The sequence below is a fragment of the Symphalangus syndactylus genome, chromosome 22 (assembly GCF_028878055.3).
Source record: "Symphalangus syndactylus isolate Jambi chromosome 22, NHGRI_mSymSyn1-v2.1_pri, whole genome shotgun sequence".
Taxonomy (NCBI): Eukaryota; Metazoa; Chordata; class Mammalia; order Primates; family Hylobatidae; genus Symphalangus; species Symphalangus syndactylus.
The window spans coordinates 25,070,901-25,086,568 of NC_072444.2; the positions used below are offsets into that span (position 1 = coordinate 25,070,901).

The 15,668-nt window shown below is 44.9% G+C and overlaps 1 protein-coding gene across 5 annotated transcripts in view; it reads right to left on the reverse strand.

The window, feature by feature from the left end:
* Positions 1-15,668, reverse strand: part of CLCN6 (chloride voltage-gated channel 6) — a 38,692-nt gene that overhangs the window by 17,345 nt on the left and 5,679 nt on the right. For 2 of the 5 annotated variants that reach the window (XR_008653775.2, XM_055260902.2), the window contains exons 3-8: positions 10,306-10,371; positions 9,528-9,593; positions 6,336-6,402; positions 3,073-3,179; positions 1,926-2,052; positions 1,205-1,272 (exon numbers count right to left, since the gene is read on the reverse strand). Coding sequence is in view for 4 of the 5 variants with exons in the window: in XM_055260902.2 (XP_055116877.1) it covers positions 1,205-1,272; positions 1,926-2,052; positions 3,073-3,179; positions 6,336-6,402; positions 9,528-9,593; positions 10,306-10,371 (501 nt within the window). In the remaining variant the exon portion in view is untranslated. The remainder of the gene's footprint in view (positions 1-1,204; positions 1,273-1,925; positions 2,053-3,072; positions 3,180-6,335; positions 6,403-9,527; positions 9,594-10,305; positions 10,372-15,668) is intronic. The other 3 variants (XM_055260904.2, XM_055260905.2, XM_055260906.2) reach the window with 3 other exon arrangements.

Genomic DNA, 15,668 nt, shown 5'->3' on the forward strand with positions numbered 1-15,668 from the left:
CCAGCTACTCGGGAGGCTGAGCCAGGAGAATCGTTTGAACCCAGGAGGCGGAGGTTGCAGTGAGCAGAGATGGCGCCATCGCACTCCAGCCTGGGCAACAGAATGAGACTCCATCTCGAAAAATGAAAATAAAAAAAACTTGGGAAAAAAGGAGATTACCCCCCACCCTTGGGAGGAGCTTATTTTTCCTGCCCTCACATTTCTAGGACCTTCTGAAATCCCATTTTGTGCAGAGTCGACAAGTCAGAAAGAATAAAGGGAAATGGCTGAGCTGAGGGAAGGGGACGCGGAAGCTGTTGCAGAAGACCGAGTCTGCTCTGCTCAGCAGCGCCAGGAAGAGAAGGGCCCAGAGCCTGTCCTCGGTCTGCTCCACAAAGGCGCATTCTGATGCCCACTCCATGCCTGGCCTTCCACCCCTTGGCTCACTTCTGCCAGATCTGGTGCTCGAGGCAGTAGCAGGAAAGAGACCAAAAGATGAGCTCTGGAAGAAAGAATCTTCCCTCCTTCACCTCAGAGACTCCCAACCACAACAACTCCCTCTTCTCAGGACCGGAGAGGGAAATGACTAACAGTGACAGTTCACAGGGAACTGAGACTTCTCCAACAGCAGCCCAGGGATCTGGAGCAGCCCCCAAGAACGGGGGCTTTGAGGTCTCGAGCTAGTACCTCAACCTCTCTAAGCCTCAGTTTCCCCATCCGAGGATGGGGGTAATAATAACAATGAATCATTGAAGGTGGCTATAAGGAGAAAGCAGTTAGTATACGTGGCGTCTGGCACACAGACCATAACTAGCAGCTGTTATTATGACTGTACCACGCCAACTAGAATCAGCACGGAACTGTGCCTAAAACCATGTCAGCCGATGCTTTGAGCCTCTTGGATCTGGCAGCACTGAGATGATCCACCCAGTCACCCTATACGGAGGTGCCTAGTGATGGCTATGGAAGCACCCAGTGACTTTCAGCTGCCATGTCATAGTTTTTCTCTATGTCTCATTTTTGCTCCTAGGGCTCGGTAGGGCATCATTAAAACTTCCAAGTATAAGTTATGCCCTTTCCTGAGAGACACATGGTTTTCACATCAAGCCAGAATGGCACCAGGTTCCAACGTGATATCAGGGTGTCCCAGTGGATTTGGCCCAGTGTAACCACAGACCTCCCACTAGGCCTGCCCAGAGGCCCACACCCTCTCAGCCCATCTTACCTGAGGGAGGCCAGCTCCCACCACCGAACCACTGTGGATCATGGGACCTTCCTTCCCCACGAAGAGCCCTGGGCAGGGTGAAAAACGAAAGACCAGCAGTCAGTGCAGAAACACCCCTGGGTCAGGAGACCTTGGCTACAAAAACCTTTCTCGTGACAACTGAACAGAGATGATCCTAAGACTTCATAAGAGAAAGAGCCAAATTCCCACCAAATAAGCTCCATTTCAAGTCTTGCTAGAAGAGAAAACACTCTACATTCTAAACTATGTGTCAGCAAATGAGAGCCTGTGAGCCCAGACCACCAGCTCCCCACCTGGTTTTGCACAGTCTGAGAACTAAGACTGGCTTTTACGTTCTTAAGTGGACACATGTAAATTGTTACATAAGCATCTACATAAGAGCTTCCATTCTGATTCTTGGCCCACAAAGCCTTAAATATTTACTATCTGGCTGTTGACACAAAAAGCTTGCTAATTTTGACAAAAGCAAATTCCACAAACTAAATTCCAAATTCCAAAACTGAAGAGTGTGTTTGTCAGGTATCTGAATGGTAACATACGAACAGTGTCTGCATTTAAAAACAGCCCATCAACAAAAAGTGTAGACATCAGCTGTTTGAGGCTGGGCCCTGCAGTCCAAATCTAATAACTGAAATACATCATGCTTCTTATCATCTCTGCCCCTTGAGTATTTGAAGGATACAAGTTGGACCCTTCTTACCTCCAGCCACACTGAACAGCACTCCAAGGACCTTGCAGAGCAGGGTCCGGAGACGGACGATTCCTGGCACTTTCACGCCATTCAGATAGCATTTGACCTCGGGTATCCCAGAACCTGCTGCCACCGGCTGATGGAGGAGAGCAGGAACACCCGTAACTCAAAATCCTTTAGTTCTCTGGCTTACCCTCAACAACATGGGCAGCGGAAGAGGGAGAGCTGGCCACTTTCATTAGCAGCATCAGCGTCACCTGGAGGGCTTGCTAAACCACAGCTGCTGGGCCCCACTCCAGAGGATCTGACTCAGGAGGTCAGAGGGGCGATGGGAGGACTTGTACTTTTTTTTTTTTTTGGGACGGAGTTTCACTCTTGCCCAGGCTGGAGTGCAGTGGGACGATCTTGGCTCACTGCAACCTCCGCCTCCTGGGTTCCAGCAATTCCCCTGCCTCAGCCGCCCAAGTAGCTGGGATTACAGGCATGCACCACCACGCCCAGCTAATTTTGTATTTTTAGTAGAGATGGGGTTTCTCCACGTTGGTCAGAATGGTCTCAAACTCCCGACCTTAGGTGATCTGCCCGCCTTGGCCTCCCAAAGTGGCTGGACTTGCACTTTTTAAAGAAAAATAGTTTCAACTTTTATTTGAGATTCAGGGATTGCAAGTGCAGGTCTGTTACGAGGGTATATTGCATGATGCTGAGGTTTGGGATACGAATGATCCCATCACCTAGGTAGTGAGCATGGCACTCAACAGTTTTGTTTTCAGCCCTTTCCCCCTTTTATCCTCCCCCCAGAATCTGCACAAGTTGCCTGTGAATGAACACCACCTTGGGGAGCCTCTCAGCAGTCAGTGCAGGCACCTCAATTCCACAGTTTCTCATGTGTTGGAGCTGGGGCTCAGGTATAAGTAGGTTTTTTAAAAAGTTCTCCAGGGAATTCTAATGTACTGCCAAGGTTGAGACCCACCATCCTAATCTGGATTTTTCTTCTTTAATCACACCAGAGGGTGAAACCTTTACCTTTAGTGAACAAGAGGCCACTTTCTGCAAGAATCTGCATTCTCAGTTTCCTGACATTCTGGAAGGAGGTGGGGAAAAGGAGTGCGGGACTCTAAAACCTCCTAAGCGAGCAGGTGAATCCAAACCACCTCACCTCAATGAGAACAAGGAGGCTTGCCAGGAAGACAAAGGTGAGGTTAAAACCCAGGAGTTCAAGGAGAGACAGAGCGAGGCAGCCTTTCTGGCTGCACTCCTCCACCGCTGCAGAAACTGGGTTAAGGAAACTGTTCATCAGCTGAGGGGTGTTCTCATCATCACTTGAGAGGGTGCAGCTGCTTCTCCTTTGGCTCATGCTGGCTGCTGAGTGCACTTTTTCTCCATATATAAAAATTTTTTAAAAACTGCCTGAGATGACTGGGTGCGATGGCTCATGCCTGTAATCCCAACACTTTGGGAGGCTGAGGCAGGAGGATCACTTGAGCCTAAGAGTTGGAGGCCAGCCTCGGCAACGTAGTGAGACCATGTCGCTACAAAAAATACAAAAATTAGTTGGGCATGGTGGTACATGCCTATAGTCCCAGCTACTCAAGAAGCTGAGGTGGGAGGATCGCTTGAGCCTGGGAGGCTGCGGCTGCGTGACCTGTCATTGCACCACTGCATTCCAGCCTAGGCAACAGCGTGAGGCCTCATCTCTAAAAAAAAAAAAAAATTGTTTGAGATGCCTTTGACATTAGGAAATACTTCAAACATTACAAAAAGTAACAAATACCCATACCCTCACAACCTTAGCTTGAACAAATCTCAACAATATGCCATATGTGCTCCAGGTATTTTTTAAAAAATAAAACATTCAATACCATTTTAAGAAACAAAACTAAAAAAAAAACCAGTTTTCCTTCCTCTCTCCCCTGGAAGAAACCACTAACCTGAAATTATTGTGTATATTTCAAAAGTGTCCATACTGTTGTACACGGCACTTGTATATTCTGTAACTTCCTCTTTTTTTCCTCAACATTAAGTCTTTGAGAATTAGCCATGTTGATACACACAGCTCTATGGTTCGTTCACTTTCACTTCTGTCTAAAATTATTTGTATTTTACAATCTACAGAAGTGACATGATGTTGGCCGGGCGTGGTGGCTGACGCCTGTAATCCCAGCACTTTGGGAGGCCGAGGCGGGTGGATCACGAGGTCAGGAGATCGAGACCATCCTGGCTAACACGGTGAAACCCCGTCTCTACTAAAAACACAGAAAAATTAGCCGGGCGTAGTGGTGGGCGCCTGTAGTCCCAGCTACTTGGGAGGCTGAGGCAGGAGAATGGCGTGAACCTGGGAGGTGGAGCTTGCAGTGAGCCGAGATTGCGTCACTGCACTCCAGCCTGGGCGACAGAGCGAGACTCCGTCTCCAAAAAAAAAAAAAAAAAAGAAGAAGTGACATGATGTCTAAAATGATACCATATGAATGTACCACAATTTTTCCATTCTCCCATTTGGTGATTCCAGCTTTTTGCTATCACAAAGCTATAATTATCACCTTTGTACATGTCTACAGTTCACATCTGTAAGAGGAATGTATGAGTCACAGGAATGTGCACCTTCCTTTTTCCAGAGGTTGACTGGCCAGTTTTTCTCTTTTGAGAATTCCAGTTCACATCCTTTGCTCGTTTTCTTTCTATTGGACCGTCTGTTGTTTTCTTATTGAGTTGCAGGAGTTCTTCCTGTATTCTTTGTTTTTTTGAATTGGAGTCTCGCTCTGTCACCCAGGCTGGCGTATAGTGTTGCAATCTTGGCTCACTGCAACCTCCGCCTCCTGGGTTCAAGTGATTCTCCTGCCTCTGCCGCCTAAGTATCTGGGACTAAAGGTGCATACCACCACACTCAGCTAATTTTGTATTTTTAGTAGAGAAAGGGTTTCACCATGTTGGCCAGGCTGGTCTCAAACTCCTGACCTCAAGTGATCCGCCTGCCTCGGCCTCCCAAAGTGCTGGGATTACAGGCGTGAGCCACTGCGCCCAGCCTCTTCCTGTGTTCGGGATACTAATTATCTGCCTCTTAAATGCATAGTAAATAACCTCTCTCAGGCTGTGGACTTGTTTTTCACTTTATTTATGGTGTTTTATTATTGTTATTTGGAGTTGTTGTCTTTATAAATAAAATATGTACTTTAATGTGGTCATGTTTATTTATTTATTTTTTTTTCCAGACAGAGTTTCTCTCTTGTTGCCCAGGCTGGAGTGCAATGGCGTGATCTCAGCTCACTGCAACCTCCATCTCCTGGGTTTAAGCGATTCTCCCACCTCAGCCTCCCAAGTAGCTAGGATTACAGGCACCTGCCACCACGCCCAGCTAATTTTTTGTATTTTCAGTAGAGACGGGGTTTCGTCATGTTAGCCAGGCTGGTCTTGAACTCCTGACCTCAGGTATCTGCCTGCCGTGGCCTCCCAAAGTGCTGGGATTACAGGCATGAGCCACCACACCTGGCCACTGATGTTTTTTCTTATAGTCTGTGTCTTCTGGAGTTTTAAGAAATTATTCCCTACTCTTGACAACACATAGTCTCCTAAAGTTTTGTTTTGCATATTTACCACTTCATCTGGAATTTATCTTTATTTATAGTACGAAATAGGAATATAACTATTTTTCCATATGGATCACCCATATCCCAGCATCTTTTTTTTTTCCTAAGACAGGGTCTTGCTACGTTGCCCAGGCACAATCATGGTGCACTACAGCCTCAAACTCCTGGGCTCACCTCCTAAGTAGCTGGGACTACAGAGATGTGTATCTTTTATTTACTAAATAACACAGCATCTTTTTTTAAATCATTCATCACTCCCTCACTGATTTGTAATATTAACTGTCATTCACCAAAGTTCCATGTATGTGAGGACCAGTTTCTGCTTCTCTATCATTTTCCACTGTCTAGGTATTCCTGCACCAATATGACCAATTTCAATGACTGTATCTTAAATTTTATGACTTTTTTTTTTCCTAACTCCCCAAACTTGTTGATTTTATAAGACTTGATATCTGGCAGGGTCAGTCCACCTTCCTGCCATTCAGAACTGTACTGACTACTTTTGGCCCTTTATTCCTCTACACAAATTTACAAAGAACTTCTGAGTTCCACAACAAAGTCTATTGGAATTTTGATTGGAACTACATTAAATTTACAGACTGGGGAGTACAGGCATCTTTGTGGCATTTGTAATCTTATCAACCACAAACATAGATATATGTCTTTGTTTATTAAAGTCTTTCTTTTGTGTTCTTCAGTGATCATTAAAAATATTAAAGCTGAATAGCTAGTAAGTGGCCCTTCTAATATCATGTTTACTGTTAAACCCATTTCTATGTAAGAAAGAATCTTGGTGACCACTGCAGTACATGAACACCAGGAACCGTGAAAAGGATACACGTCTGTACCACTCCGAACTTGAGTTGGGTGAAGAGTCGCACAAAAAAGTCCACAAAGAGACCCACCTGTGAAGAGCAAGAGATCTATCACACAGCCTTATTTCCAAGTGTAGTACAGGTGTAGCACAGGTGTGCTTCTCTTGAAGGCATCTCCTTCCCCACTGCATGTATGGAAGCTGCTCACCAGCCAGCAGCACGTGAATGTGCAGCAGAAAAGCGCAAGAGGAAGAGATCCCTTCTCCAGCCTGATTCCACTGCCCCTCCAAAGAACAAAGGCAGAGGGTACAGCTAAGTTGAGCGAAGCAACGGAAAACAAAGAGGGAAGCAGGTGCAGAAAAAGACGTGAGACCAAGAATGACTACTGACACAGGGGTATCCAATCTTTTGGCTTCCCTGGACCACACTGGAAGAAAAATTGTCTTGGGCCACACATAAAACACACTAATGATAGCTGATGAGCTAAAAAAAGAAAATCTCAAAAAAATCTCATAATGTTTTAAAAAGGTGGATGAGGCCGGGCGCGGTGGCTCATGCTTGTAATCCCAGCACTTTGGGAGGCCGAGGTGGGCGGATCACGAGGTCAGGAGATCGAGACCACGGTGAAACCCCGGCTCTACTAAAAATACAAAAAAATTAGCCAGGTGTGGTGGCGGGCATCTGTAGTCCCAGCTACTCGGAGAGGCTGAGGCAGGAGAATGGCATGAACCCGGGAGGCAGAGCTTGCAGTGAGCCGAGATTGCACCACTGCACTCTAACCTGGGTGACAGAGCGAGACTCCGTCTCAAAAAAATAAATAAATAAATAAAAAATAAAAAGGTGCATGAATCCGTGTTGGGTCAAGGGTTGGACAAGCTTGCTTTAAAACACAACGTTTATTTAGGTGTATATGCTTTTTCCATGTTCGTTATTAGCAGGTTCTATTGTATAAGTCATTATTTTGACTTAAAATCATCTTTTTTTGAGATGGGGTCTTGCTATATTGCCCAGGCTGGCCTTGAACTCCAGGGCTCAAGATCCTCCTGCCTCAGCCTCCCAGGCAGCTGGGACTACAGGCACACCCCACTGTGCCAGGCTTGACTTATAACCATCTTATAGTCTATAGTTACTCTGGGTAGAGAAAACAACCAAATTCCAGTATTCCACTCTCCAAAGTGCTCAGGGCTTAAAGGAGAACTAGAAAGACTTCTAATTTTATAGATTCAGGATCAAAGGCTTCTTGCCTTTAACTCTGGCTTTCCCTCAAGCCAATGCCTGGAGGCTTTTTAATACTGAAGCCATAAGTGGCCACACATCAATGGACAAGAGTTGGGAGTGCTGTCATAAAGGCAGGTCTGCCTTCCTAAAATACAAAGGTAGGAGGCAAAGTTGCTTCAGCTTGAGTAACCCTTATCTGAAATGCTTGGGACCAGAAGTGTTTTGGATTTCAGATTTTGTTTTTTGAATATTTGCATTACACTGGTTAAACATCCCAAATCCAAAAATCTGAAATCCAAAATCTGAATGCGCCAATGACTGTTTCCTCTGAGCATCATGTCAGCATTCAAAAAGTTTTGGATTTTGGAGCATTTTGGATTTTCTGATAAGGGACACTTAACCTGTAGTACTGACAAGTGGCAGCTTCAAAGAGTTTGATATAAAAATAGCACAAACACTAACAACTAGAGCCTAATGACTATGCTTATTATAGAGAAATTTGCAATAACTAGAAACATATGCAGCAAAATAAATACCTTGAGATTTCTTTTTTTAATTTTTTTTTATTTTTTATTTTTAAGGAGACAGGATCTCCCTATGTTGCCCAGGCTGGTCTCAAACTCCTGGGATCAAGCAGTCCTCCTGTCTCGGCCTCTCAAAATGCTGGGATTACAGGTGTGAGCCACCGTCCCTAGCCCAACACCCTGAGATTTAAATAAAACAATAAATCAACCCAAGTTTCCCCAAAATGGTATCCATCAGAATATCACTGAAGAGGGCTTCTGAATGCCATCAGTCTCACCTAGCAAGACGTTCCTTTACTTGTGGATTTACTATAGTAAAAATTTGATGCATGCCATGAAAATAAAAATTGTGGTTGGCCCCTGTGGCTATATTATACCAAACACATGTGTACATTTTCTAGGCATATCATGTCAAATTAAGTAGGAGGCTTGTGGCCAGTTCAAGAGAAAGGTGGTCAACAGGCTGCTACTGAGGACAGATACCCTATCCCAACACTGTACTGACCGGAATCAGATTTGACATGGATCTTTTTGACTAATGCTGATTTTTCCAGCTTCTCTTCTTCATATTTAACAATGTGAAGTCAGCAGTTTTGGTTCCAGACTTTTTGCTATCCTCATCTTTGGCCATGTTTCCAATCTTGCCCTGTCTTTGATTCACCTGTGAAGTTGCTGCCTCCACCAACTCTGTTCATACAGGCATATCCCTTCACTCACAGCTGCTGGCTCTATCTTCTAGATAACATTAACGACGTACGGGGAGGAGCCCAGGATAGCACCATAAACTCCCTGTATGAGATCAAGAGCTATGGTGTGCCACCCTGTTCACTGGCATGCTGTGCTAAATGAAGGGCATGATGTTCACAGCTCCATACCCACGACTTTGCTTTTTCCCTAAAGAGCGATCTCATGCCTGCCTAGAGTCCTAACCACTTGGGAGGCTGAGGTAGGAGGATCACCTGAGCCCAGGAGGTCGAGGCTGCAGTGAACTATGATCACGCCACTGTGCTCCAGCCAGGGTGACAAAGCGAGACCCTGTCTCTATTTAAATTAAAAGAAAAAAAAAGTGACCTTAACATCCATTATTTACTCTACCCAATGCGTTATCTACCCATTAGGGAGACATGTTATCTAGTTTACTAGGTAGATTATAGATTATGATCCATAATCATATCATAAAAGATAAGTCCTGCCCAAACCTTTGAGCGCTTCAAGAGCACCATCGTCATGTGTCTCGCTTTCATTTCACAAAGCAAAATCAGGGGAAGCTTGAAAAACTGTGCCAGGATTATTCATTAAAAAAAAAAAAAGGGAAAAAAGAAAAGGCACTCTTGATTATAATGATGCGTTACAGTGTTGTAATGTTATAAATGTTATAATGACAAATGACAATGTTATTCACCAGGCCAGGGCTTTCCCTGTAAGCCCCTCCAGCCCTATGGCCCACCCTCCCTCCAGGCCCTGCCTCCTCACCAGGCCAGTGCAGACTCCAATGGCAAACACCACCATCCACTTCACCGCCTCATACCTTCGACCTTTCTGTTCACACAGGAAAAGACTGATTCAGTTTACAGGGTTATGGTGGCAGAGGGGAAGAAACACATCTTGGCCAACCAGTTTTAAGCTAAATTCCACGTGGAGAGCAGGCACGGTGAAGATGATGTTGGGATTTCAGGTGCTTTACAGTGCAAAAATGATGGACTCTTAAGAGGCTGGGCAAGGTGCACTGACAGGGGGCAAGGTGCACTGACAGGTTGGCAGGATAAAGGCCTCGGGAACAAATGTCAACATAGGCCTACCTTGCAGATAGCATGGGTTTGGTTCCAGACCACCACAATAAAGCAAATATCACAATAAAGTGAGTCACATGAGTGTTTTGGTTTCCCAGTGCATATAAAAGTGATGTTTACACTATACTGCGGTCTATTAAGTGTGTAACAGCATTATGCCTACAAAAATGTACATACCTTAATTAAAAAATACTTTATGGCTAAAAAATGCAAACAAAATGCATGCTATTGGAAAAATGGCAACTTGCTCAACACAGGGTTGCCACCAACCTCCAGTTTGTAAAAACTGCAGTATCTGCGAGGTGAAATAAAGCAAAGCACATAAAGCGAGGTCTGCCTGTATCGCATGAAAAGGTTCAAAAAACAAGGGGTAAAGATGTTTACTGGGGCCTTTAGAAGAGAAAAAAAATGCCATGTTAAGACTGATTTGATCCCCAGAGATGAAGAATTGTAAGACTCACCTTATTATCCATGGTCTCCAAAACTTCCAGGTAAGGGTCATTGATACAGCGATCATAATCCAAACTCTGAAAAGAGGCAAAGGTGAGTCAAAAGGTCACGTCAGGTGAGAAGACCTGCAAAGGGACAAACCTCTGGGTTCCTGTTACTCAACGTGTGGATGGGCAGAGCAGTGGTACCTGCAGCACCCAGGAGGAGCTAGTTCAAAATGCAGAATCTGGCTGGGTGCGGTGGCTCACGCCTATAATCCCAGCACTTTGGGAGGTCAAGGCAGATGGATCACCTGAGGTCAGGAGTTCAAGACCAGTCTAGCCAACATGGTGAAACCCTGTTTCTACTAAAAATACAAAATTAGAGGGGCGTGGCGGCACGCACCTGTGGTCCCAGCTACTTGGGAGGCTGAGGCAGAAGAATCACTGGAACCTGGGAGGTGGAGGTTGCAGTGAGCCGAGATCGTACCACTGCACTCCAGCCTGGGTGACAGAGTGAGACTCCGTCTCAAAAACAAACACAAAAACAAAATGCAGAATCTTAAGACTCCTGCAGACCTGCAGCCCCAGATGACTCAGATGCACATTAAAATTTGAGTGGTGTTGCTTCAGGTTCATACTTCATGCTTTAGGAGAAGTTTTAAATTACCTATTTTTAAACTTCCTGTTTCGGCAAAATATTTAAAGACCTTCAGCTATCATCAGCCTTATGAAACTTACTCCATTAGATGTGAACAAAAGTTTCAGTTAGCCAGAACCAAATTAATTTAGAATGTCAATTAGTTATAATTATCCTTTGTAGTTAGTGTCTATGGAAATGAGGTTAGTCACAAGACAAACTAATATGGAAAGTATTTTTAAAAGCAACTTCTACTCTTTTTGTTTTTTTTTGAGACGGAGTCTCGCTCTGTCGCCCAGGCTGGAGTGCAGTGGCGCAATTTCAGCTCACTGCAAGCTCCGCCTCCCAGGTTCACACCATTCTCCTGCCTCAGCCTCCTGAGTAGCTGGGACTACAGGTGCCTGCCAACACACCTGGCTAACTTTTTTGTATTTTTGGTAGAGACGGGGTTTCACCGTGCTAGCCAGGATGGTCTCGATCTCCTGACATTGGGATCCGCCCTCCTCGGCCTCCCAAAGTGCTGGGATTACAGGCGTGAGCCACTGTGCCTGGCCAACTTCCACTTTATGTTAGGAAGAGGCACAGTTTCAGCTTGGCTCTCGGCTCCTAAAACTTCTACATCTAAAGCAGCATCCTTTACAACATGCATCACAGAACACAGAAATCCTGCAAGCAACTTGCAGGTATGCCACAGACATTTAGAGAAACAATTCAAAGGAAATCATTTTAGTTGTCTTGTTAGAGAAGCAGCAGTCTGGGCTGGGCGCGGTAGCTCACACCTGTAATCCCCGCACTTTGGGAGGCTGAGGCAGGAGGATCACTTGAGGCCAGAAGTTCGAGACCAGCCTGGGCAAGATGGTGAAACCCCATCTCTACTAAAAATACAAGTTAGCTGGGAGTGGTGGAGCACACCTGTAATCCCGCTACTCAAGAGGCTAGGGCAGGATTGTTGCTTGAACCTAGGAGGCGAAGGTTGCAGTGAGCCAAGATCACGCCACTGCACTCCAGCCTGGGCAACAAAGCGAGACTCTATCTCAAAAAAAAAAAAAAAAGACGCAGCAGTTTGGCAAAAAGACGCAGCAGTTTGGCAACAAAGAAAAAAAATGGTCGGCCATCAGCTCTCCTTCCCACAACCTGTTCCTGTTCCTACCCACATCAGCTGGACTTCGGCTGGGTGGCAGCCACACTCCCAGACAATAGTTTCACGTCAGCCAAACACATGTGATGAGTGACAATTTATTCTATCTATATGACTACCTATAGTCCAAATTCTTTTTTTATGAGTCCTGGAGTACCAACAAGTGACTGAGTAAATCAATTATACATCCAAATATAGTAGACTATACACCAATAAAATGATTATAGTTAAGTCTATAATAGAAAGATATGGAAAATGTCCAAAAATTATTCAGCAAAAGAGCGAGATGCAATTAAAAAATAAAAATAAAGCAGGATGGAGAATTAAAAGTATAATATCCCTTTTTGATTAAACAAAATTAGGATTATTTGTACGTCAGCATTCATAATGGGAAAACATCCGTGAGGTAGTGCTTAAGGAGATATTTGTTTCTGGGTGTTGTCTGAAATTCTCATGGCACAAATGGTGTGCTTTTTTATATTTTAAAAAATGATTGGCTGGGTGTGATGGCTCACATCTACAATTCCAGCACTTTGGGAGGCCGAGATAGGTGGATCACTTGAAGCCAAGAGTTTGAGACCAGCCCGGCCAACACGGCGAAACCCCGTCTCTACCAAAAATACACAAATTAGGTGGGTGTGGTGGCACACACCTGTAATCCCAGCTACTAGGGTGGCTGAGGCAGGAGAATTGCTTGAACCCAGGAGGCTGAGGTTGCAGTGAGCCGAGATTGTGCCACTGCACTCCAGCCTAGGCAACAGAGTGAAACTCTGTCTCAAAAAAAAAAAAAAAAAAAAAATCTTTTTTACTGATCAGAAAAGAAACATGGTGAGGAAAAAAGTACTTTTAGAAACTAGACTCATCCATAAGTGATTAAACACAAACACACATACATATATATTGTAGCGGCCAAGAGGAAAAGCTTCCCCTTTCACCCTCTGAAGGTCTGCTGAAAGTGAACCGACAAAAGGCAGATTAATGGGAGTAAAGGCATCCACTTACTTAACATGCATTGCACAGGGGAACCGCAGAATGATTACCCAATAATGCCAGTGAGGTACAGATGCTTCTATACTCTTCTTCACAGGGGAAGGGGAGATGGGGATGTGGGAGGAAATAATTCTTAGTGGGGAATGAATGGATCTTGGAAGCAGATATTATCTTGTGAATGATTCTCTTTGGAAACTGAATGGGACAGTGAACAAATAACGGTTGGGACAGTTTCTCTGGGCTCTAGGTATGTTGTTTAGTCTTCAGTCTCTTCTGTGTGATGAGTTTTAACGTTCCTGGTTAATGACATTTCAGGAAAGGGATCAAAGACAACTGTGTTCCTCTCTGGTAGGTCCAGTTTCTAGGTAGATAAGGGAACGGCAGAGAAGAGCCTCATCCTGTGCTTTGGAAGAGACAAAGTGTGAGGGTAGAGAAGGTCAGAGAGAGACCCCCAGTCTGTTTCTTTAGTTCAGCATATCAAAGCACCATATTTCCAGGTATCATTTTCTGAGCCCCAACAATACACATACACACACAAACATACTTTTTCTTTTTTCTTTTTTTTGAGCTGGGGTATCTTTTGTTTGCTAATGAGATAAGTGGTGGCTGGGGGCCCTTAGATGGCTTCAGAAAAGGGGCTGGTCACCAGAAAGACCAAGGCAGGATTAGCGGGGTGGGACACCCATCCCTCCAGGGAGGAGACCAAAGCTGAAGGATAAGTTGATAGTTGATCGTCAAGGGCTGGTGAAGTAATCAATCACGACTGCATAAAAAAGCTTCCATAAAACTCCAAAATGACAAGGTTCAGAGAGCTTCCAGACAGCTGACCGTTTGGAGTTTCCTGGAGGGTAGCGTGCCTGGAGAGGGCATGGAAGCTCCGTGCCCCCTCCCACATTCCTTGAATCTCTCCATCTGGCTGTTCTTCTGTATCCTTTATGATATCCTTTATTAATAAACTAGCAAACGTAAGTAGTGTTTCTGTGTTTTCTGACCTGCTCTAGCAAATTAACCAAACTCGAAGAGGGAGTCCTGTGAACCTTCAATTCACTGCCAGTTGCTGAGAAATACAGGTGACAACCTCCTAATTTTTTTTTTTTTTTTTTTGAGATGGGGTCTTTCTCTGTCACCCAGGCTGGAGTGCAGTGGCGTAATCTCGGTTCACTGCAACCTCCAACTGCTGGGCTTAAGCCATCCTCCCACCTCAGCCTCCTTAGTGGGGAAACAACCTCCACACATCGGTGTTAGCAGTGTTGCGTGAGTGGTGCCTGAGAGCAGAGGAGAAACAATACTCTTGCCTTCATCCAAAATATGTATGGAAATTACTGGTCAATTACCTGATTGATGGTTCTATCTAATAACGATATGGTTCCGTAAACGTTTAGAAGGTTTTTAGATATCTAGAATAGGCAAATAGATAGAAAGGAGATCAGTGGTTGCCTAGAGTCAGGGGCAAGGAGAACAGGCAGTGGCTGCTAAGGAGTGCAGGGTTTCCTCTCGGGTCATGAAAATATTCTAAAATTGACTGTAGGAATTAGCTGGGTGTGGCGGCTCACACCTGTAATCCCAGCACTTTGGGAGGCCAAGGCGGGCGGATCACCTGAGGCCAGGAGCTCGAGACCAGCCTGACCAACATGGAGAAGCCTCGTCTCTACTAAAAATACAAAATTAGCCGGGCATGGTGGCAGGCGCCTGTAATCCCAGCTACTTGGGAGGCTGAGGCAGGAGAATCGCTCGAACCCGGGAGGCAGAGGTAGCAGTGAGCTGAGATCGCAACATTGCACTCCTGCCTGGGCAACAAGAGCGAAAACTCCGTCTCAAAAAAAAAAAAAAAAAAACTGACTGTAGGAATGGTTGTACAACTCTATGAATATACTAATTTTTAAAATCCCATTGAATTGTACACTCTACATGGGTGAACTGAATAGTACGCCAATTATAGTGCGATAAAACTGCTAGGAAGGGCATTTAGAAACAACTGCAACACTAGAACACCAGAATCCCTTTTTTTTAAGTCAGGGTCTCGCTCTGTCACCCAGGCTGGAGTGCAGTGGTGTGATCACAGCTCTCTGCAACCTCCGTCTCCTGGGCTCAAGCAATTCTCCTGCTTCGATCTCCTGAGTAGGTGGGACCACAGGCGAGCCACCACACCTGGTTAATTTTTTTGTATTTTTTGTTGAGATGGAGTCTCGCCATGTTGCCCAGGCTGGTCTGAAGTCCTGGGCTCAAGTGATCCACCTGCCTCAGCCTCCTAAAGTGTGGGGGTAACAGGTGTGAGCCACTGCACCCGGCCCCCTGCTAATTTTTAACAAATTTTTTTGTAGGAACAAAGTCTCACTTTGTTGCCCAGGCTGGTCTTGGACTCCTGGCTTTAAGCGATCCTCCTGCCTTGGCCTCCCAAAGTGCTGAGGGTATAGGCGTGAGCCACTGTGCCCGGTCTTTCTTTTTTTTTTTTTTTTAAATAAATGAGTTGAGTTTGGTACTTTGTAAATATGTACCAATGGAATATATGAGCTATTATTAAAACCAGATACTGTTACTTCTCCTTTGCTATGACTAACTTTTTATTTCTGCAGTATATGTTGCTCTTTGGTTTAGGGGACTAATAACTTTTTTAAAAAATAAAATTTT